The sequence below is a fragment of the Megalops cyprinoides genome, chromosome 2 (assembly GCF_013368585.1).
Source record: "Megalops cyprinoides isolate fMegCyp1 chromosome 2, fMegCyp1.pri, whole genome shotgun sequence".
Taxonomy (NCBI): Eukaryota; Metazoa; Chordata; class Actinopteri; order Elopiformes; family Megalopidae; genus Megalops; species Megalops cyprinoides.
In genome coordinates, this window is record NC_050584.1 from 18,408,011 (window position 1) to 18,431,492 (window position 23,482).

The 23,482-nt window shown below is 46.5% G+C and overlaps 1 protein-coding gene across 1 annotated transcript in view; it reads right to left on the reverse strand.

The window, feature by feature from the left end:
• chd7 (chromodomain helicase DNA binding protein 7) overlaps nucleotides 1-21,864 on the reverse strand; it is a 65,544-nt gene extending 43,680 nt beyond the window's left edge. The window contains exons 1-2 of the mRNA XM_036522547.1: nucleotides 21,588-21,864; nucleotides 2,653-4,666 (exon numbers count right to left, since the gene is read on the reverse strand). Coding sequence (XP_036378440.1) covers nucleotides 2,653-4,488 — 1,836 coding nt within the window. The 5' untranslated portion in view covers nucleotides 4,489-4,666; nucleotides 21,588-21,864. The remainder of the gene's footprint in view (nucleotides 1-2,652; nucleotides 4,667-21,587) is intronic.
• Nucleotides 21,865-23,482: the final 1,618 nt, after the last annotated feature.

Genomic DNA, 23,482 nt, shown 5'->3' on the forward strand with positions numbered 1-23,482 from the left:
CAGTCCCCCGAGGTTCCAACAGTCCTGGGACAAAACACATATCCCACACTAATAAGGCCAAACGCATGTTCGGCATTCAAGCGTTCCCTCTAGCCAGAGGTAATGGGGGGCCCTCGCTTGCATTGTACATTAAAAGCAGAATGTGGAAATCTATAGCATGGCCAGGAGCTTTGCTCCTAAACCTGCCCCTAATGCTACACTCCAATGGCCTGGGGGGATAAAAATGGGTCAGGTCACAGAGCAGCACTCGGGGGGGGGGAAGAGTGTCAATGAAACACATATAACCCAGTTTGAGAACTGCTGTAACACGCTGTAGAAAAAAAAAAAAAAAAACACGCTTCGATAGCCCCCACGCAGGGGCCACGCCCCGAAAGGCCGCCGCGCTCCGACACCCATCGGAAAAAGGGAGCGATCCCGCTAATGAGATGGCGAAGTGGTGCTGTCGCTCGCCCCGGGTCTAATTCTCGGGAGTGCAGCCCGGGCCGCAGCCTGACCCAGCAGACGGGGAGGGGGGGGAATTAGCGGGTGGCTGAGCCGGGATTCTCCGGTCTGCCATCTCACGCTCCGCTTCTCCATTCCAGCCTTGGCCACGCGCGGAGACAGCTTGTAGTACGCCTTGTGCACTTGTCCCGCTTCCAAAATAAAACGCTGGCCCAAAGCTGAGTTAGCACGGGAGCCTACTGCCCATTCTCACTGGCCACGGCCACGAGGGCTGGTTCCCCCCCTCCTCCCATCCACCCATCCACTCTCTCTTTTCCGATATGGGTTTTCACCTGAAATGAGGCAGCGCGTGTTTCTCCTGAAAACAGGTGGGTTGCAGCATATGAAAACGCGATCGCCCTGCCCCGCTTTTTCCGAGAGCCAGATCATGGATGAAATCAGCTCTTTCACAGATGAGCAGCGCACAGGGCTCGATTTCTCCGTTCATTAGCGTCTAACCCGACCGATTCCCCCGACGTCCGCCGGTCCGCTTGGTGGGAATCCTATTAGCCGTGAGACGGACGGTAACAGCGAAAGGTTTGAAGAAGGCCCTACATAGTTTAAGGGGCCCCTGTTTATTTTTAGATTCCAGTGAAATGTTTTTAACAGGAAGACACCCAGTGGAAAAGGAGGAGGCAAAAAAAAAAAAAAAAAGCATTTCAAAGACAGACCATGCGCTCCAGAACTCCACTTAATATAAACACACAAATCACAAGAAAGCCAATTCTGAACAATTACATCGCTGCAGGAAGTGGCTGTTTATGTGGGCCTTAATCAGCACGCGTGCCTTCACGTTCTAATTAAGCTGTTTTTGTTTTGGTTCAGGAAGGAGCACAAAGGGCATCTGGAAAAGTCTAAGACGAATCAATCACAGAAATAGATTTAATATTACCCACCAAGTAGGAATTCACCTCTGTGGCATTAAGCGCTGTGAAACCGCCCGGCCCCAAACTCCATAATGATCATAAGGCCCAGACACAGCTGCCTCACAAGTGACAATTATATCTGGCAGTGGAGCAGATTCGTATGTGATGTTTATCCCACACAGGAAAAAAAAGATTAAAAAACGGTCAAGAGTTGTCAGCAGATGCGTTTTCTGAATGAGACAAACAAATCACAGGGTGGTCTGCGAAGGCTGGGCCTCTAAGCGCCTGAGAACAGTGTGTGTACACAGGAAACAAGGCCCACAGCTTGTGGGAATATACACCATCCCCTCGGTTTACCAAATACTAATTACATCTGAAATGCCAACCAAAAAAGCCTAGTGATTGCCACGGACACGGCCAAATGGTTATTTTCCTTAATGTGGTTGCCATATGAACAGCCAGGAAATGGGGGGCAGTGTGGGAATAGAATACATGGCACCTAAAATAATAACACTGGATGTGCACCCTGGGATAGATATGGCCATTGTGTGTGAATGGAACGGGTCACCAAAGAAAGGCGCTCGGAGTGCAAAACAAGCTAATGGCATCAGAGGCACGTGACACGCTTGGCTATTGAGAGCCCGTTTTTCTACCTACCAACCCCCCACCCCCCTCCATAAGCCATCTTCCCAAAAGGGACGCATCCTGCTGTACACCATTAACTTGCACATCAGTCCTCTGAGACAAGTTAGCCAAACACTCAGAGAGAGAGAGAGAGAGAGAGAGAGAGAGAGAGAGAGAGAGAGAGAGAGAGAGAGAGAGAGAGAGACATGAAGAGAGGCAAAGGGAGGGAAAGAGAGAGAGAAGAGGGAGAGGGGGAGGGGTAAGGACAGAGACAGGCAGGAGGGGGAGGGGGGCTGACTAGCTGGGGGGAGGGAGGAGAGAGAAAGAGATGCTTACAGAGAGCTGGGAGGTAGCGGTTGACCCTTAAGGGGAAAAGGGGGACAGGGTTAGGGAAATTAGCATTGTGGCGCCCACGTCTGGGGGAAGGCCAGATTAGAATGCATAGAGAATACCAACAGCTGTAGAAATCCTCCGGTGCCTCAGCCGAGGGGGGGAAAATGCTATTCTCAAAAGGCCAACCCACAGACACAAACACCCCCCCCCCCCCCCGCCACCCTCCAACAATCCACCACATTCAAAGACAAGGACTTTCCAAGGAGTTACCACCACGGCACCTCTGTTTCGAGGGGGGGTGGGGGGGGGGGGGGTCGCCACCTTTTTGCGGGTTTCAGGTTCGACTAACCTGTTGAACAGGCACTTTCTGGGTGGTGGGCGGCGACTGGTGCTGCTGTGCCCAGGGCTGGTGGTGGGGGTGCGGGGGCGGGGAGCTCTGGTGGTGCAGGGACAGATGCGGCAGCGGCTGCTGCATGGAGGAGCACGTCTGCAGCTGCTGCTGCTGCTGGGGCTGCTTCGGGAAAGGCAGCGGGGGTGGCAGCGGCTGGCCCGGGTGCTGGGGCTGCTGGGGAGGCCCGGGCAGCAGCCGCTGCTCCTGCATGCCCTGCGGGTCCACGTGACCGCCCCCGAGCCCCGCCGGGGGCCTCAGCGGGCCGCCCAGCTCCCTCTGGCCGGGGGATAACCCCATGTAGGGCTGGGGCGGGGCTTGCTGCTGCTGCGGGGCCAGGGCCCGGGGCCCCATGCTCCTCTGGGCCATACCCATGGGCCCCGCCGGCTGGTGGGGCATGCCGGGGTAGCCCGACACGTCCATGGGCATGCCGGCGCTGGCCGGGCGGCCCTGCTGTGGGGGTGGGGTGCCGGCGGGGGTCCCCATGGCCTTCAGGGGCGACATGGGAGAGGGAGAGCCGTAGGGCCCCTGGGGCGCAGGAGGCGGCTGCTGCTGCTGCTTTGCCGGGGACTGCTGCTGGGAGGGGTGCATAGCTTGGGAGTTGATTTGGTTTACGTGGAGGGGCTGCTGGTGCATGAGTCCCTGCGGGCCGCCGGGCTGGAAGCCGGCGTTGGGGTACCGCGGCACCTGGGCCATGGGCGGGCCGCTGCCACCGGCATGGCCCATGCTGGGGCTCATGCCCGCGCTGTTCACTAATCCCTGATTGAGGCCGCCGTACGCAGAGTAGGGTGGGTACTGCCCTGAGTTGTTCACAGCGTTGGGAGGGACAGGCGGGTTGCGCGGGTTGTAGCCCATGTTCTGCTGGGGCCTGCCGGCCGCTTGCTGCTGCTGCTGCTGCTGCTGCTGCTGCTGCTGGGAGGGGCTGGAGGAGAAGCGCGGGCTGTGCACCACCGCCTCCGGGTGCATGGGGCCCGGCACGGGCCGGTGGTGGAACTGCTGCTGCTGCTGCTGTTGCTGCTGCTGCTGCTGCACCGGGTGCCGCATGGGGGGCCCCACCATGTTGGGGTTCTGCTGCGGGCCCATGTGCCCCATGAAGTGGTTGCCAGCGGGCCCGCGGCCGCCCTCCTGTGACGCGACCTGGGAGAACTGGTTCATTCGGGGTGGCGTGGGCGCCTGGTTGTGCGTCTGCATGGAGTAGTCCCCCCGGCCCATGTAGGGCCCCATCTGCTGCATGTGGCCCTGGGGCCCGGAGGGGCCGGTCTGCTGCGAGGGCGGAGGCTGCTGTTGCTGTTGCTGCTGCTGCTGCTGCTGCTGCTGGAAGGGGGCTCGGACCTGCTCAGGCACTTGCACCGCTCGGGGGCCCCACATGGAGCCGCCGTCCATGAACGGCTGGCCGTGCCTCTCCCCCTGCATGCCCGGGTACACGGGGTGGCCCCCTCCGCCGTGCGAGACGGCCGGCGGGGGAGGGTTGTGGTACTGAGAGTGCGGGGAGGACATGCCGTTCCCGGGCGCGCCGCCCAGCATGCGGCCCCCCTGCTGATCCATCAAGTGCATCTTCTGCTCGTACTGGCCGAAGTGGTCGAAGTGGCTCAGCTTGGGCTGGCCCTGGCCGGGGGCCGCCTGCGACGGGTGGTGGAGGGATGACGGGAGCGAGCCGTAGCCCTGGTCGAGGGGCATCTGCTGGCCCAGGGGGTTCACCTGGCCCTCGGGGTAGCCGCACTCGCCCAGGCCCTCCAGCCCTTCCGAGAACAGATTGGCGTCGTCTCCGAACAAGCTCATCATGCCGGGGTCCGCCATGGCTGCGTTTCCACCCTCCCTCCCCGCCGCGCTTCAGAGACAGGCGAGCGAATCTGGGCCTCCACTGAGGTGTATGTCCTCAAAGCCTTTAATCCGTTAACTAATCTCCTGCATGTCACTCCATATTTCCTTAATTCTTTCAGACAACACAGTGTCAGGCAAAGTCAGGCTACGGGACCTGGGGAGAGAGAAAGAGAAGAGGGGGGGAAGGGAAAAAAAACCCCATTAGAATACTGAAACCTGAAAGCAAAATAAAAGCACCTCAATTCAGTTTAACCTTAGCGGCGTTCAGCTAAAACTGATCCGAGACAGCTTGTGTTTGTGCGTGTAGAGCATTTCTGCAGTTAACTTAGTTCAACTTTTTTTTTTTTTTAACCCATCCCCCTCCCTACTGCCCAACACCCCCCACCCCCACCTCCACCCCCTTACTTTCCTTTGCTTTCAAACAATAGGTTACTCACAACACATGCAGGCACCAACTCCAAATGAATTCATTCTTTACAATCCCTGGCAATTCATTCTTGGTTGGAAAAGAACAAAAGGACCCAGAGTGCGGCAGCGGCAGCAGCTGCCGCACCAGGCAGGCAGATGTATGAATGCAGGCAGGCAGCCCATCTGCTGAACTTAAGCCCCCCGAAAACGCTCTAGTTACCACCGGCCTGTCCTTAACCTCGTCATCCGCGAGCAGCGTAATCAGATGAGCAAGCAGGCGTTATCTGGGTCTGAGATAAACGCAGATAAAGCCGGGGCCGGGGGGCCCGGGGATTGGGTGGCCTGCGGAACCCGCCAGTGCCGGGGGACTGAGGAATGCGACGCCTTACTTCACTCACATTTCAACTTCTCCTGCAGCAAAGTGCGAGCGGAGCCTTTCCCCCCACCCCATCCCCCAACGCTCCAGCCCACCCCACCCCCCATTTCCCTCTCTCTTTTAAGCCTCCCAACACGGCAGGGCCAAACTGAATTCAATCAAGGGCTCCACCGGACTCTCGAGTTGCGGAGGGAAAAAGTTATTTCCTTTTGAAATCAAGCGCTTTTTTTTTTTTTTTTTTTTAGCTGGGAGAGAACTGCATAAACCTGTGGAAGAAAAGCAACCTTCTGGCTTCAGACCTTTTCACCTCTTGCAAAGGCGCTTTTTAAAATTTCATTTTTTTTTAAACAAGTACAAACCTTTACAAATACATTCTTCATTGAATTTTTTGTAACAGAATAAATGCAAGTTCAGAGGGATCAAAAAGGTTAATAAATGGTGATAAATGCAGGTGTCTGAATCATGGCTTCAAGGTTATATAGGACGAGTTGTACAGAGAGTGAGCCGGTAAAATTTTCAATTACAAAAAGCAGTTTAACTCAACTAAACGCGTGAAAAAGAAAACACAATGTTGCCAATGAGCCAAACGTCACTCAGCTCAAACGAAGTCCCTCTTTCTCTCTCTCTCCCTAAACAAAGCCCCCCGAGTAACATCTGCTGAATACACGAGAAGTCAGAGAGCCACACCAAAAAAAAAGACACCGAATTAAAGGTAGACTACCTCTTCGCGGCTGGGCCCCCAGCATTCATCAGATCACACGCGTGGAGGAGGAGTTTCTCTGCTATTCTCCTCTCCTACAATAAATCACATCTCATTTGCAGATTACAGCTCTAAACTCCAAACAAGCCTACTATAAGACCACCACCACCGCCCCCCCCCACGCCTATAAAAGTATTTTGAAGTGTGGAAAAAAAAGGGGGAAAAAAAAAGGGGGAAAAAAATGTTCGCTGAAAGCCGCGAATTGGAATCCCTGTGCTTCTGCTACTGCCCTCTTAAAGTTGTCGGGGCGGCGGGGGCTGCCTTAATTCCTGCTCGGAGTGACAGGTGTGGCTCCGTGCCCGCCCGCCCTCCCGCCCGCGAGATCTACGCCAGGATTTCTGGGTGTCGAAGAGAGGAAGTTCGGTCGGCAGGCTCATCCCTCAGCCTGAGGCGAACTGATTAGTGGCGAGTGACGTCGGGGGGCCCGGCTCCTCGTGCAGCAGGAGCGCGCGAGAGAGGGAGGGAGGGAGGGAGGGAGAGAGAGAGAGAGAGAGAGAGAGAGCAAGCCCCGGGCTCCAGCTGGAAGGCTGCTCCGATACGTTAGCGGGGCCCACACAAAAGCAGAGCAGCAGGAAAACCATTTACGGCTGGTGCTCCGCTCGCTGCCGGAGCCAGAGCCATTACTGGCCTCCACATGGCCCAACGGCTGATGTGAGGGCACAGCAGCCCCTTCCTAAAATACTTACCCAGCCGCACCGGAATAATTAAGCGCTCCCTCTGTCCATCCATTTTAGCCCCCCCCACCTCCTCTACATTAACAGAGGGACAACTGAGATTTAGCAACGGTGCAACACTGCTGTAGCCCAAAAAAACACACACACCCCCCCCCTCCCATGTACAGCGTGACACACGTCTTTATATTAATAGCGCTGCTGGATCAACAGAACTGAAAGATATTTTAACCCTGAAAGAGGTGGAGAAACTTGCAAGAGTGTGGTGGGAGCATTGGGGGGTTGGGAAATTTGGATAACAAAGGTTCCCTGATGGAGAACAAAGAAACCAAGTAAAGAAAACAACCTCTTCAACTGCCCATTTGGCTGAATGGGTTCCTCCTGAAGGAAGAGTCAAGGAAATGACAAAAAAGTAAATAGCAGGCATTTCCTGCAGGCAACTAACTTTAGTATGAGAGGGATACGTTTCCTTTGTCTTTTATTTCCACTATTTCAGACTAACTTATAACAGCACAATTGTGCTCACAGTGTGGACCAATGAAAAGGGTGAAACAAATGAATTCTGAAAACACTTGATGCACTGGTGGAAAAAACCCAGCTCCCAGGGAGAAATGCAGAGTTCTCTGGTCTCGACAGGTCATACAACTCTACTGTACACCTGTATGCATCCCTGTCCTCTCATCAGGTCTTTCAAAAAAAAAAAAAAAAAAAAAAAAAAAAAAAAAAAAAAAAAAACTTTTCACTGCAAAAGATTTGCCAGCATATCTGGAATCGTGCTGGTCACGTCATCCATTTTAAACTATTCTGATCAATACACACTCAATGCTTAAGTTTTCGTCAAGGACTTTTTTTCCCCCCACTGTCTGAAAAAGAACCAGGGGCTATAACTGGTTTCGCCTGCTCTTCCGTCGTTTTCTGTAAACAGATTTAGAACCATACTGTTCCGCATTGCTAATTTGGCACCGCAGTGAAGTTGATGCTAACTAGCAGGAGCTGGGAATTATGGGCACAGCTGTCCTCTCGCAAAGCACAGCCAATCAGCATGAGGGTGACTGGTATCAATTTCCTTAACAAGATGTAGGTCTCAGCGCAAGCAAAAGTCTGAAAGCCAAATAAATACTATTACAGAAATACCGCCTCTTCGGTTGATTAAAGTATAAATAACTCTTATGTTTATTATCCGATTCGCTATCGGAGATGTACTCATAACGTGCTAGTATTATAAAATGCCACCTATATCACTTCTTAGTTATTGCTTGCTGGTGATACTTAACATGCAGGTTATCGTGAAAAATAAAAGTGCATTTCTCACATCTATGAAAGTCGTAACAACGTAAGCAAGGTGCCATTTTACATTTCTAGCAGACATGAACACATTTTTAAGGATTTTTTTTTTGTCAAGACAAAGATTATCATTAGCAATCTAAGAGCAGACTCCAAGAATGCTGACTGACATTTCTGCTTTATAGTCCACCATCTTGTGTTAGAAATGTGCAGCCTCTCAGTCTCCGTGTAACAGCTTAGTTTAGTGATGGACAACAGAAGCCAGGAGCCTCCCTGCCAAAGAGATGCAATGGAGGCCCAAACAGGCCGGCTTTTTCCGTGCGTCGATCTCAGTGTGCTGCTCTCGTCCCTCCATCTTTGATCCTCACAGGGGGAAAGAGGCTTGCCTGTATACGGCCAAAAGTAGCCAGTGTTCACAAATTATGCTATGGTGGTGGTGGGGGGGCTGCTGGGAAAAACACAAGCCCTAGTAAAATGCCTTTCCATGTGACTTGCGTGATGCTGAGGAATTTGTTCGGGCTAAAGCCAATGTGCCTCGGCGCTAAATGATTTGGAAATCGTCAAATTGGAATTTAATGTGCACCAGGAAGGACACATGTTAACAAGTGAAGCTAAAGACCCATGACTATGCACGTATTGTATGTCAGCTAATGGGCCAGAGCGGTATAGGAGGTAGCAGCAAATTGCAGTCTTTTCAGACGCCCTAAACTGTTTCACGTATTCACAAAATGTACCAAGCTGGCAAACGGTGAGCTAAGGCAGACAGAGTGGGCAATGTGTTAAATGTACACTTCTAGAGAGCATTTTGAGAAATTAAATTCGGGACAACACGTAAAATCTTTTCCCATGCATTGTGAACCATTAACACACCATTTCAAACGCTAAGCTACCTTCAGCCTCTTAAGTACCAGTGAAATCCATTATAAAGAGATGTATTGCTGGGAGGAGATCAAAAGTTTCAACCAGATATCCCTGTACTTTCCCAGCAAGCAGATTCAAGACACTTAGAATACAAATGAGGGATTCATAACAGAATTTAACAGTAATTGTTCAACATGTGTATAGGAGAAAGATTTTATGGCAACATATTGTCTCTAAAAAAAACCCTGTCAAAGCTAACTATTTTTCTTGTATGCCATACAAATACATCAAAAGAAAATACACTATGGTTTGCAGGGTCAGAGGAAATGACAAAAAATAAATGTAAGATTGCTTTCTGAACTGTGCTGTGCATATAGTGCATTTATGACAACATGAGCTGGTAAAATTCTGGTATCTATACACTAGATGTTCCTGAAGAGCTTAAAAAAAAAATACCATACAAGAGTGGCTAGGCTGTCTGTGACGAAGCTAGTCAAGTAGAGCACCACCACAGTGTCTGTCAAAGTGTTTGCAAGGTCACACTTCTCAGAAACACAAATGCCCCTTCAGCTGGATGCACGAAAATGATGCAGAGATCTAGACGTGTTCCAGTACAATTAAAGGCAGGGCTGTGGAGGGGGAGCTGACTAAGTGAGATTTGTTGGCCGAGCCAGAGATGTGCCCAGCCATCAGGCAGGTAGCTGGAATGCTGACGTGTTCTGTTCTTGACAGCGGAGAAGACCAGGCAACCTCGTTTTCGTCATTCACCGGAGCACACCGGATGCATACGGCAAATAGCTATACCACTTTTTCGCTAGCTAGGGACCATACCGACATATATGCAGATTGAAGTCACATTAAGCAATTGAATATGTTAACTAGTCAATATATCATAAATGAATGTCTTCTGCAACACACATGACGGTCAAAAAATGAACTAGTCATTCTGTAGCCTCAGATGACTCAGTACTGCTAGCTAATCTGGCCTACTTATCAGCAACACATAGACACTTTATAAGAATAACATTTATAGTTTTGGAAAATGTGTTTTTCAAAAGCCTAATTTTGCTCCATAAGGGCCTAACTGGTTGCCTGAGATGCATAGTTGAGATGATGGTGAGCCTTTGCTTTAAACATCTGCACTTATTGGGCTTTTGCATCCACATACCACCTAACACGGTTCATGCTAATTATTCATTTCCTCCTCAAGTGCTTGAGAGTTGAAACAGAGGAATATTCACAGCCGATCAGGTCTTCATGACTGTGGAAAACATGTCCCTGTACTGCTGCAGGTCTTCCGCCAGCCTCAGAACGCAATGTGGAATGTCATAGCTCATCCTTGGTGCTCTCTCTCACGTCAAGCACCACTTTCCGGACACCATGTTCTGGACACTCTTGTGCTTTGCCTTGGTCTAGTTATCTCCAAGGCTGACTAACGTAGTCAAGAAATAAATAAATAAACGGAAGGCTTCGGCGAGTGACGTTCGCGCCCCGTCTATCTACATCCAAGGCCTCGGCCGGTGCATCGGAGCCGGACCGAAGGCACCAGCAGCAGGGGTCTGCAACACAGCAGAATTCATATCTGAGCTTCTGCCCAATGTGTGGAGTTTTTTTCCCCCTCCATCTCCCTCAGAATGGTTTCACAAAGCAAGCATTCTCCACATGCATACCAACAATAAATGCTTTGTATGCCGGGGCTAGTGACTGGGGTGAAGACAGCGCTTGGGCTGAGGACAAACTAGCAGGAAAATAATGGAGGCAGGGATGGAGAAGCAAGGGGGGGGGGGGGGGGGGGGGGGGGTTGGTGGGGGGGGGGGGGGGCAAGGAAGGAGGAAGGTTATATTATTCCTATCAACCATCAAGTGATCTCCTGGCAATTACATTTACTACAAAGCAGACTAAACCACTGGAGGATCCAAGAGGTGGGGCCCAAAAGGCAACATGCTGAGACACAGGGGAAGGGGAAGAAGAAGAAGTGGGGGGGGGAAAAATCAAGCACAACTGATCTCTAACACCACTGAGCTTTTTTTTTTTTTTTCAACGCACGAGCTGTGGTTGTCACTGATTAACCAATGTTGCAATGCTTTTTTTGTCTCGCATCTAAAAGGAGCTTTAAAACACTATAAATAGAGAAAAAGGCCTATGAGCATCCGTGGGATTTTTTTTTGTGTGTGTGTGTGTGTGTGTGTGTGAGCTGACTGCAGGACTGCATCCTGCCCACTCTCCCACAGTGGGGCCCCTCTTCAAACAGGCTCTTCTTATGCACACCACCAGCATTCCTTTTGCCCCCCCCCCTCCTCTTAGGCTCTGACTGCAGCTGAAAATAATTTATATCTGCTCCTCTTTGCGAGAGCAGCATATGTGATTGGGGGGCAACGTATCCATCATGAATAAACTTGAGCACAAAGACAGGCCGAGTGTCACAGGATACAGGAGGGCAGAGGTCACGGCAGCGGAGCTACAGGGTTTGCGCAGGGGCTCGGGCTGCTTTATGCATGGATGGCCACCTCATTTATATACCGGTACTTTTTTTTTTTTTTTTTTTAAAGAGTGACGAAGGGAGGGAAGCACCAGGAAGAGGCTCTGTTTATGCAATCCATTTTCAGTGACTGCTGGTCCCCCCCCCGTCGTATAAAAACCCGGGCGATGGCAGGGTTTAACAGGGAGAGAGGTGGAGAGGGGTGGAGAGGGCCGCGCCACGGTGCATTGACCATGACGCCCGGGCTCTGCCACAGGCACCTGTCTGCCCACCAGCTGGAGACCTGCGCCGGGGCAGACAGGGCAAGCCCTTCCAAGCCCCTCCATTCCTCTTGAGGAAACCAGCAAGACGACCACAGGCCCGGGGACCAAAATAAACCGCCCCCCACAAGGTCAAACCCCCGAGACAGGAGAATTTAAAGGTATACACGGCCACATTTTTTACACTGTGGAATCAGTTTATCGACGAACATATTAGCAGGACAAATTACAAAGCCGGGCCTCCGTATTCTTCCACGTTGTTGCTGCAGTTGCTAAGACTGCCTGGACGACAACCGGGGACTGGAAGTGAGCACAAACCTGTACGAGACAAACCTCTGCTGAGAACGTGCGGCATGGGCTGGGAACCTTTCCCCTGACGATTTCATCCTTTAGCACTGAATAATTAAACAAGCACCAGCAGGTAAATATTAACACAACAGATTGGTGGAAGCAAAGTGCATGCTGAGAGCAGAAGCTTGCTCGAGCATTTTTTTTTAAATGAGACAACTGCTAAAATCTGGTAGCATCTCCTTTGTACCATCGCAACGGTGAGCTACGCACAACTGTGACCTTTTCGGTACGTGCCACTGAAAAGCACTGACTAATTTACAGAAGGCTTCTATTAATAAATCAAAAAAAGGGAAAGTTCAACTGAGCAGCTTACCAAGACCCCCATCAGCAGATAATTACCACATATTTACCTGACGCACAAAACAACCTCAAGCCTTCACCACCTCGCCATTCATCCAAAAGGCAGAGACCGTACTGTATTCAATACTCAATTTCTGTCTCTTTTTGAATCTTCAGTTAAATATGCACAAGGGGGGGAAAAAAGACGAGTATCTGGCTTTGGATTTGATATAATTACACCAGGCATAGCATGCCTTTTCTTTCTAGAATGGTTTTCCATTAGTCCTTCATTGTGTGAGGGAGAGGGAGGGGAAGGTGGGAAAAAAAAAGCTGCTTGTTTTGCTGCACAACAGGCCACGGCAGCCCTGCTGCTAACCATGGCTGTTGGGGGGGGGGGTGGTAGGGAAAGGGGGGAGGGGGGCATCACCACGCACAGCTTCCGCAGAGAGCAAGTTTCTGGATATAAAGAAACAGAGACAGCGGAACAGCAGTGCGCGCCCGTGGCAAGCGGCGGCTGAAACGCTGACCAGCCGCCATTCGCTTCCACAGAGCAACCGAGTGAGGGGGCGGAGAGGGAAAAATGGGGGTCATTAGAACCACCCCAGGGTAACGGCGCTGGGAGCACACGCAGGCTGCAGTGCCACATACGCAGCGTGTGTGTGTGTGTGTGTGTGTGTGTAAACTAGGGCTTTTTCCAAATGTAGGGCAACGGACCTTTCCGGACCTACCTTCGTTTTACCTTTCAAAGAGGTCAAATTCAACTGTATTCTCGGCAGTGTCACCTTTGGACCTGGATGGAATTTTCTATCGTTCCGTTCGGTTTGATTCTGCGTTTTACTGGACAGCTGTGTTTAAATCTCAGAGTCAAAGCAGGGCTTATTTTGATTAACCGAATCCGGACGGATCAAAGTAACTTGCTCTGGCGGCGATCAAAGGCCTCCCAGTTCGGTTGTTACGGACGAGGGCGGGAGCGGACTGCACTTTTAGGAAACGGGCCCTTCTGGACTCCACGTCTCTTAAGGATATTGCACACAAGGCCTCTGTACACAGGTGAAACCTACGCATCAATGCGATTTCAGAAAAAAAAAAAAAAAAGACCTGCGGTTGAGAGCGCTCAGAGGGCTGCTGTCTGGACTCAGATCAGTTGTGGGTCTTGCTGTGTGATGCCGGGGTGAACTGAGAGCATGCCGCTGGGCAGGGCAGCGCTCTCTCTCCACTGTGCCAGGCTAACGATGAGCAGCGCACAGCCACTCCCACACTTCCTCCCAGGACAGCAGAAATGAACTGCTGTAAACCCACTCAACCATCTAGTGGGAGAGGAGGCAGACTTCTGCCCCTGTCATTTATTATTCTGGGCTATTTCAGATAACCCAACACATCTTCAGAAAGCATTCCGTTATGTAGGTTTAAAAAAAAAAAAAAGAACTAGGATGTTTACATCAAGAGAATGCATTTCTTTCCACATCCATCTCTGGTGAAAAGACATCCCTTCCACTATGAGAAAAAGGTCAAAAGCACATTTTTCAACAGTGCAGCATTAAGAGATGCTTTTTAATGACAACTGAGTGATGGAGGACAGTGACACTGTCAAATCTAATAAGAGGAAGTGCTATTTGGTTTAGACAGAGCAATTTCAAGATACAGGAAAGATGAATGCACATGTGAATCATGTTGAAAGTTTACATTGATTGGTATATTCAAGAGCCTATAGTCAAACTCGAAAGGGCATCTTCACGACACAAGATCAGACCTATTCTAGCAATTCGAGAAGCCTGAAAGCTACAATATTTAAGCGCGTTATGCAATGGAAATTTGTTATATCACAACCTTCTCCTAAACGTTACCCGATACCTACAATGCACAGCTTTCTTTTTTATGACTATTAGGGGAATCTTTGGTTCTAAACGAGTAGGGTCGTGATAGGAAAACATGCACAACCTGTACTTTCTAAATTCTGTTCAGAAGTGCCAGTTTGAAATCACTGAAAGTTCACAGCCCTGTCATACAGAGGCTTCACCTTTAAACAACTGCTTGGATTCTACAGGGACACAAAATTTCACCTAAAAACTTTCCACACAGTTAGGCATGGTGTGCAAAACCTATATGAAAACTGCGCGAAAATAGTAACTGCAGGTAAAAACCACAGAAAACACCAACCAGAAGAAAAAAGTCCCACATTACTCAACCTGAATTTAACCTGTGATTCATATGCTTTAGCCAACAGCTGTAAATGCCGGCAACTTCTGGTTGGTCACAAAGCAGTGAAGAGCATCTGCCGTTTCATTGCTCAGGACACGTGAGCAGCTTTTATTGGGTCTGATAATCACCAATCCCTGAACGTGATGAGCATTCGCAGTTAAGCTCGGAAGAAACCCAACTACTGCGGCCGATTAAAAAACATCTGAAACCTCAAGCTCAGTTTATACCCCAGATTACTTCAGGAACGAGTGCCAAAAAGAGGGGCTTGCCATTGTGGCTCAAGACAGCAGACATTAGCGCCTACGGAACGAGATCTGGCATGAGACTTAGTGGGTTCTTCTAATAAGAGCCATAACCAGTTTGGAAAGACAGGATGAAAGGCTAAATGACTGCTGCGTGCATTAAGTACGGGGGGGAAAAAAAAACACGACTTAGGTGTCCTGATTTCCACTTGTGCGATTCAAGAATCTGGCAACCCAGAGAATACCTGCAAGGCTTAGGGAAAACTTGCTAGGGGCGAACAACATTCTGAGAGGCAAATTTCACCAGACAAAACATGACCAATACTTTTAGGAAGGGGTATCTGAGCTCATTTAAAGATGGAGCCATGGCTGTGAAAAAGCCCCCCCTCCCCACCCCTCTTACTCCAGACCTGTGGTTCCCAGCTGAAAAGACAGCGCTTACTCTGACTCAGCCTCAGCAGCTGGAATATCAGTCTCTGCTCCTTCCATTTCTCAGAGCGCCCGGGCCACAAATGGAAGCAAGAGGTAAGTTTTATTAGCTACCATAAACAATTTAAATGCGTTCTCTGGATGTTGACAATGAGGAATTTGGCACCCTGAGCGATTCCACAAAAAGCAGTGGAGGCGGTGTAATGTGGAACATGGAGCGGTCCTCTGTAGCAAGGCTTTTACAGCTAAGCATCTTTCACTCAGTAAGATCTATAACATTTAAGCATATAAAGAGGGGGGACTTTAAATTATACCTCACTCACGAGCAGTGAACTAGAAAATAAGGGACTCTTTTACAGCATTCGAAAAGCCAGGAGGAATGTTTTAATATGCAATTTAGTTCAACTACTCGACTGAAGGCTGATCAACATCAGGAAAGCGAGCAAGAGATTTCTTTCCTTTTTAACCAATCATAAGGGGAAGGATGTCACCGGGCCAGCCGCATGGGCAATTAAGAAACTTTTTTTCTTCCCCTTTTCTGCCCCCACTCCACGCAAACCGATCATTTAGATGCATCAATAAATCTACTGAAGCTGGCAGCTGGGCACAAGCGGCGGCAGACCCTTCTTTTCACAATTTTTGTCGATAAGTTTCACTTTAGGTTTGACTGGCAGGATTCTCCATGTCGTCGAAAATGTAAGTTCATCTGAGTAAAAAAATGAAAATGAGTCCCTGAAGGCACAGATCATCAATGCCAACAGTCACCATCAAAGGCAACAAACATGGAAAATAACTTAGTTTTATCATATAGCGAGTCCATGTAGTGGTTTCACTGTACTGTGTTCAAAAAAAAATCCTTGCCTTAAAGAATAAGGTTAATGCATTTGGTCCAAAGATAAAATAAAATCCTCTGAAAGCGCTCGTCATAAGTGAGGAAAAACAGATCTGGTTCTACTGTAATGCTACCTTCCTGGCTAACACTCCCATGCTCAGCATCAAACAGACAGTTGCTGGTGGACTAGCTTGGAAAGAAAGCAACAAGCCTGTGTAAAGGCCTAGTTTCAGCGTCCTTATTTTTTACTGAATTTCCATCAACAGACCCACACATTGTTATCCTTTAAGAGTTGGCAGAACTTCCAAAATAGTTCACACACATTTCACTTTTGACTAATTTCATCAGGAAACATACCTCCAGACATCTGACAGCATTTTCCTTTTGGTCCCTGCTCTGAAAACACTTATGCGTTCATGAGTGATGAGTGCACAGCGTGGGTATCTGCCATAATAGTACATTATTTAAGATGTCAAAATAAATTAGTTGGCCGCGTTATGTTAATAGATCTATGAATATGTAGCCAACTGTATGTGATATTGAAAGCAATTCCCAGCAACTTTGCAGTTTTTGCCCTTGGAGTTAGCTGACTTGACAATTAAGTGCATCTGCAAGTCTGGTTTCATTACCATACCACTGACTTGTTTTTTTTCCCCCAATGCCGCATCAATGAACTTCTTCCAGTTGAAAATTAAATAACTAATGGTCTAGGGAAAAAATAGCATTAAACAAAAACATCAGTATTTTGACTATTAATATAACAGCAGCATACTTGATAGCAACAATCATCACTATGAGGTCTGAATTTATTGTGTCATCAAAAAAAAATCATACGTTTTTCAGTTTTAATCCCAATTAATAGCATTTACAAAAGTGGCATCATAAAGATAACAAGTCTTCAGTCTTGCATCGTTCAAAAATGACTTATTCCTGATGCGACTCTTAGAGACCTTTGCTTTAGTGGTCAGTTGTTTAAAATTTGACTTGCAAACATGACAATTACATTTCAAATGCTGCCCTGCCTGGCACAGAAACACACACTGATAAATAAAGCTTCAGTGTAGCCAAATTAGTGAATTGAAGTTAATTCTCTGTGACTACTTATATGCACTATCAAATAAAATTCTCAAACCATTCAAGACATGGTTTGACAACACAGAAACTCAATTTTGTAACAATGCATACAACAATTGCACAGAATGAACAATAATGAACAGGTTCTGTTTTGGTTATTTTACAGAATGCACTAAATCAGAGAAGAGTAAATTTCAAGTACCATCTACTCCAAATCTGTATGAAAGACCTCTCAATGGGCGGGGGTGGGGGGTGGGGGGGGAATCAAAGCAGGCCCACTACAGCTGAACCATGTGCATGATGCTGTAAGTACATTAAAGCTGCCTAAGTACTTTGAAACACACTGGTGATACTACCAAATCTAAATTGCGTGAATTTCCCCAGGAATGCTGTCTCTAAAAGCTGCCAGTAACCAGTGCCCTGGCAGCATGATCTATTTGAACTTTTTTTTTTGTTTTGTATATAGCTCTGTGAGTTGAGACTTGTGTGACCAAAGTGATGGCCAACTTTTCTAACCCAAAGTAGACAAATCAGGAAAATGAATGAATGCAAAGTACTCTTTTTACTGTGCAGTATGTGCACTGCTGGCCAGCTAACGATGATGCCCGGTTCATAAGTAGATTTCCAAGCCCCTCCTCTTCCTCCCTCCCCATCACTACAGGTACACCCAGGGTTTCGAATGTACATCAAATGGTATGATAAGTTATTAACAATTCTATGAACATGCATATTTTGGTGAAGAAAAAGTAATTCTACAGCCATCTCAAGTTTGACAATGAACTGTTTTAATCTTTAAATACTGATTCACTGACACATTCTGGAAATGGCAGCTTAGTAAAAAAAAAAAAAAAAAAAAATCATATTTGCTACATGGCTATCCTCTACATTGATAAATGGGGTTTTCACACAAAATCATCTGAAGTTAAGTTAAGTTCTTGTTAAAAGTCAGGTACTGGGTAATGTCTTAAATTGTAATTCCAGTTTAGTTTGCACTAGAACTGGAACATGTCTTATTAAATAGTTAAAATAATTTAGAACATGCCCCCACAGCACTGGCAGGTGGAAATATAACCCATACCAAGCTTAACTTCCTGACATAAAGCTACATATTCCTCAATAATGGGAACCTCCAACATATACAACAATCAATAATTGTAAGTGGTCAAATCCAGGTATGTTCCAATATCATATGTAAAACATTCATACAGGTTATCTAAAAAGAAGTCCAAAGGACTTCCAGCCCCCATGACAACACATGCAGTACTAGTGAATTACATGAAAAAAGCTTCCAAATTACTGCAGATATTCATTGCTTCTTTACATATAGAAGAGACATATATGCACCCTCAACATAAGCCTGCTTAATAGGTTAGGTGATGTTAGTAAATTATGGTTTCATTTCAAAAGTAAGAGTAATTATGACGTTTTAAAACATTTCTTTGTATGACTGTGCAATGCTAAAACATGGACAGAATTAACATTTTAATTAATGGCAAAATAACTCCAAAATGATGAAAGGCTCGTAGAATTTTAACTTTTACACTCAAGGCCTGGTCAGTAGGAAATGTGCCTCTCGTCCCTTAGTTGGGTAACGTTACTAACCTATAGACATCAATTTCGGTACGTCTGAATGAAGCTCCATTTTCCATTCATAAAAGGGACACGTTGCCTTTAGGATACTCAGTGCAGGAACAAATAACCACTGTATATAAAGAATAACCTTTTTTCCCTCAAAACGTGAGACAAAATTGAGGAGAATTATTCGCATTATGAGAACGCTTTGGCCTTTCCAAGTGAGACCCTGCCGCACACACACTACACAAAAAACGTCCACACCTGACCAGGTAGACCAATGAACTCCATTTTCTTTCACCACAGTGAAACCGTTTTATGTATTTGAAATACGCTTACGCTGCTCACTGTTGAACAACTTTTCCGCGACCGTCTGCCATGTTATGATTCGACATGTCAAGGCCTGACACCATTACACACCATCTACCACGAATGTGGAATCTTCACCACAGCAAAGCGATGCACTTTTGTTCAAGAATCGGACTTTGTTAGGATTTCGAATATCGTCAGGAGATGCACAGCTTACTTCAAGGACTGCTTGCTGTGCAAAACTACGCTTTAAGTTCTTTATTTGAATAATTGTAATTGTGGTCCACAGGGTGAAACTTAACGTGATGTTAACTTTTGCAACAAAAAAGCATGCAGTTATACACTTCTACTTCTCGAAGCCCGTCATCAAGTTAGGGAATAATTCAACTTTAAAAATACTCCAAGTGCACTGCTACGCACGTGGATCCACATATTACGAGAAGAACCTTTGCTATAGCGTTCATAACCGACAGCCTCTTCATTACCACCTTTGTTCACCGAGTGGCCTGACTCAAATTAAAGCTGCCATCTTAGGTTAAGACTTGAAAGCATTCCCTTTGTGCACCAGAGGGAGACGAAAACAGTGACCCACACTCGTGGGGATGCTCGGTGATCGGAATCCCGAACCGGGTGATGCTAATCTTAGCGGTCTAAATTAGCAAAAAAACAGATACAGATAACCTTCTTTTTCTCAACCAGCAAACTAGTAAAGTTGCTTAAACGAAACGCGGACACAATAGCCACAAAAAGTGGCATGTGGCTAGCCTCCAACCCCCCCTGAATGTATACTGACGGTGGAGTGCGTGCTAGTTAAAACAGATAAAATACTGCGATCTTGTTCTACGAAAAAGGTTATCTTGCAACGACCAATTAGCAACAAAGAGTTCTTTGATGAAAGGATAAAAGAAACGCATCTGATCGCCACACTAAAGCTAATCAAAACTTCGATCGAACTTTACTTTAAATTATAGAAATAAAATGAAAACGTACTTCATAGCACAGGCGTGCTTAGTTACGCATCAACCATGAAATGCATGTGAAGAAAAACTCCCAAAACCTATCCAACAGTGCTAGGTAGCTCGATCATTCTCACTAAAGCATAGGATATGTCCCGTCTCTATTGTTTTACAAATTGTTAGCTAGCTAGCTACCAGACCACGCTAGCTTGCAATCTACGAGCGTCTATCTGAACGCGACTCGTAAAAGAAAAAGGAAAATGAAATAAAAAGTAACTACAAGGTGTTGCGCACAGTTCTGCGTATCTACCTGACTTTGGACATCGAACCAACGCCGTACTTTTGTTCTTGTCTTGTTGAGCGTGTCCTCTCTGGTCTAATCCCATCAGGATAAACGAATGTAATTTAATGATGGCTGCTCATTGCCCGCAGCTCTCATTCCCGTTCCAATCCCCATAGCCACCTCTCGCTGACCGCCTCGCTACTCCAACACACAACTAATTACCGCCGCGCACGTTTACAGCGGAAACGTACTTCTCCCTTTCCCAGGATATTCCCGAACGGACAGAAGGACGTTTATTTACGAATTACATTCGTTAAAGAACTATACCTAGTTTGCTAACTAAATCCTTTTACACGTCCGAATTAAATTAATAAACCCCATTTTCATTGACCGTCTGGCCCCACACAACCTCCACTATCCTTTTCGCCTTTCTCCCTGATTTCTACGGCCCGTGAGGACTTCCTCCACACCCGAGTTAACATGTCCCGGATGGCAGCCGACACTACGTTTATAAGCGTTTCAAAAATGTTCGGATTCGTGGTAGTTTTCAAATACACCTAGCTGCAGTTTAAATACGACCTAAAAGAAAGGGAATCTCCCCTCCACTCTTCACTGACTCACCTCACACTCATCCACCTCGTGTATCGCCTCGGCTTCACAACTAGCTAGCCACTTGCTAACCTTAACCTTAGCTAGCAACCCACCAATTTCGTGTTTTCCCCCCTGAAAATACTATTTCGATAGCCACCCATTCATCACTGAGACTTTCCCCAAATTTCCTCCTGCTCCAGTTTGCTCGCACAGCCAACTACTCACCTCGTGCATTTCTGAATGGAACAGAAACTTCGTGCATAGCTAGCTAGTTAGCATTCAGGCATTCACTCCGTGAAAATGAGGGGTAGCTAAGCTGGCTACGATAGTAAGATAGCTGGTTGGCTAACTAGCTAGCTAACCACTACACACAGTTGGCGTTGCAAACTTAGCTGGTTGACTAGCCAATCACTTTTTTACGGAATCATCTGAACAATGCTCGCAAGGTGGCTGGGTAGGTTTATCTATTTTTCGGAAGAACAATTTCTGATAATGAAAAAATGTCCCGTTTCCAAATATCCCCCTTCAAAAAGTTACCATCTGGAAGCTTTTCCCCCTACTCATTTTAGTTAACAAACCAGTTTACATTAACCATACTCCACACCAAGTATTCCACCAATTTCACGCTGGAAAAAAAAGACTACCGCGATCCCTATATCGTTCATTATCTAACCATTACTCCCCAAATTAGAAAGCCGCTTGAACGTATTCGAGTGCTAGGTAATAAACGCTCACAAAACAAACATACAATCTTACGTTTTGAATCATATGTTAGATCGTAAAAAGTATTTTACATTAGATACTAAGCTTAACTCACAACTCGCAACCACAGCGCAACAAGAAAATAAGGTTCACTTACCGTGTTATTAGCTTACTAGCTAGCTGGGTCAGTTTAGGGTTGTTTCAAATAAAGTGTAGTTAGTATGTATCTCCAGCAATATATTGTTTTTGCGGTTCTTTAAATGTACAGATTCAGTAGATGTTAGTTTCAGTGCCTGCGTGTCCCGTCCTCGCTGACTCTCTCTCTCCTTTGTGTTAATTTCACTCGATTCAAGTTTAATCCAATCGATCCCGGCAGCCGCGTTCTCGATTCCTCTCCTCGAGACATTCACTCACCTTCCACAAGCAAGGAGCGCGTTCACGACTTACTCGATCACGTGCGTGCGCGTGAATATCTTTGGGCGCTGACGCAACTGCGTTATTATTATTGTTATTACCATAATAAGATGCACGGACACAAAGACAGCAAAGGGCTTCCTCTTCCATAAGTTGCTCACGTCTACCTTAGCGTCCGTTGTCTGTAGCTGTGAGAGTACGCACACAGGTAGCAGGAAACATGCGCTTGGGTTGGTGAAATAATGTCTGTGCAAGCATCTCGTACTCAGACCTTGGTCACTTGTTGGTAGCTCACCGTTTACCTGTACATTTTATCCCCTACTACTGAAAACGTGAATCTATTTCCTTGTATAAGAAGAATTCCATTTATCACAGATTAGAGTAACATACCAGAAAAAACCCTTATCCTGTAGATCATTTGAACACATTTGCTGCCTCATTTCACCCAACGAAGTGTAATATAGAGCAGAAAATACGGAATGATTGATTGTATTTCTCACTATAAGTTAGTTTCTTTACAAATCATGTTCAGTTGTTATATTACGCAAATATTGCGAAATAAAAACATCGCAATCGTCAGTTGATGTACACGCATTCAATGAGGAAGAACTATTTAAACGTGGATATATTTTTTTCTATTCAACGGCCATTAAATTCAAAGAGGAACATTCACGTCATTTGACCACAGAGCAGAAAGGTGTTTCCTGTTGTGAGTAATGAAATATTCAATGTTGTAGTGCAGAAAATGCTGAAACCATCCTACGTGAGAAGACAATATGTGTCACACTTTGCATTGGTATGAAGAGTATTTATGCTGTGAAATAACTTTGGGTGCTAAAATACAGTTTTACAGATTGTTGTTTTATGTTTACAAGTATCATGTTCAAGAAAAATACCGTCACAAACTTCTCTCCCCAGAAAACAAACATACGTTTTTATTCTCTATCAATTGGAGAGTACCTTTACATGCTGTAACTTAACACATAGCTATGTCTCCAACAGAATGTAGAAATGTTATACAAGCAAGCTGGATCAACTGTTCTCTCTTTCTCTTTCTGTGCATTGTCCAGTACAGACTTATGCACCACTAAGCTGTGGTAAAATGTGACAGTGACAAAAAGTGCAAATATTCAAATCAGTAATGTTGCATACATTAGAAGTTACATCACCTCTATATGCACTTTTAGTATAATGTTTATTAGCTAAACAATCATTCTTACTTGACAATAGCTGAAGGCATGTAATTACATAATGCATCAACATTGGCAGATATTACTGTAGTAGTATACTGTAAGTCATGTGAAAGATATTTAACAAATACACAGGAATTATCTTGTTTAGTTAAATCTTTTTGGAATGGCATTTCTGAATGGTCACTGTATTTAGGATGTAATATAAGTCATTGTGTTCGCTGACCTATTTGTCCTTCTTTATAATATTTACTGTCTTGATTGCAGTGACAAAAAGGGGTAGGTTTGGTGCAATAGTGTACTACCCAGGCAGGCTATTCAAAGACTAGAAATAATTATTGGCGTTACATTTTAAAATATGATCAGATGTTAAAAACAAGGTTAGATTTATTTTATTAAGCGTCATCATGGGTCTGTGCAACACTGAGGAATCTGTGAAGTCAAACAG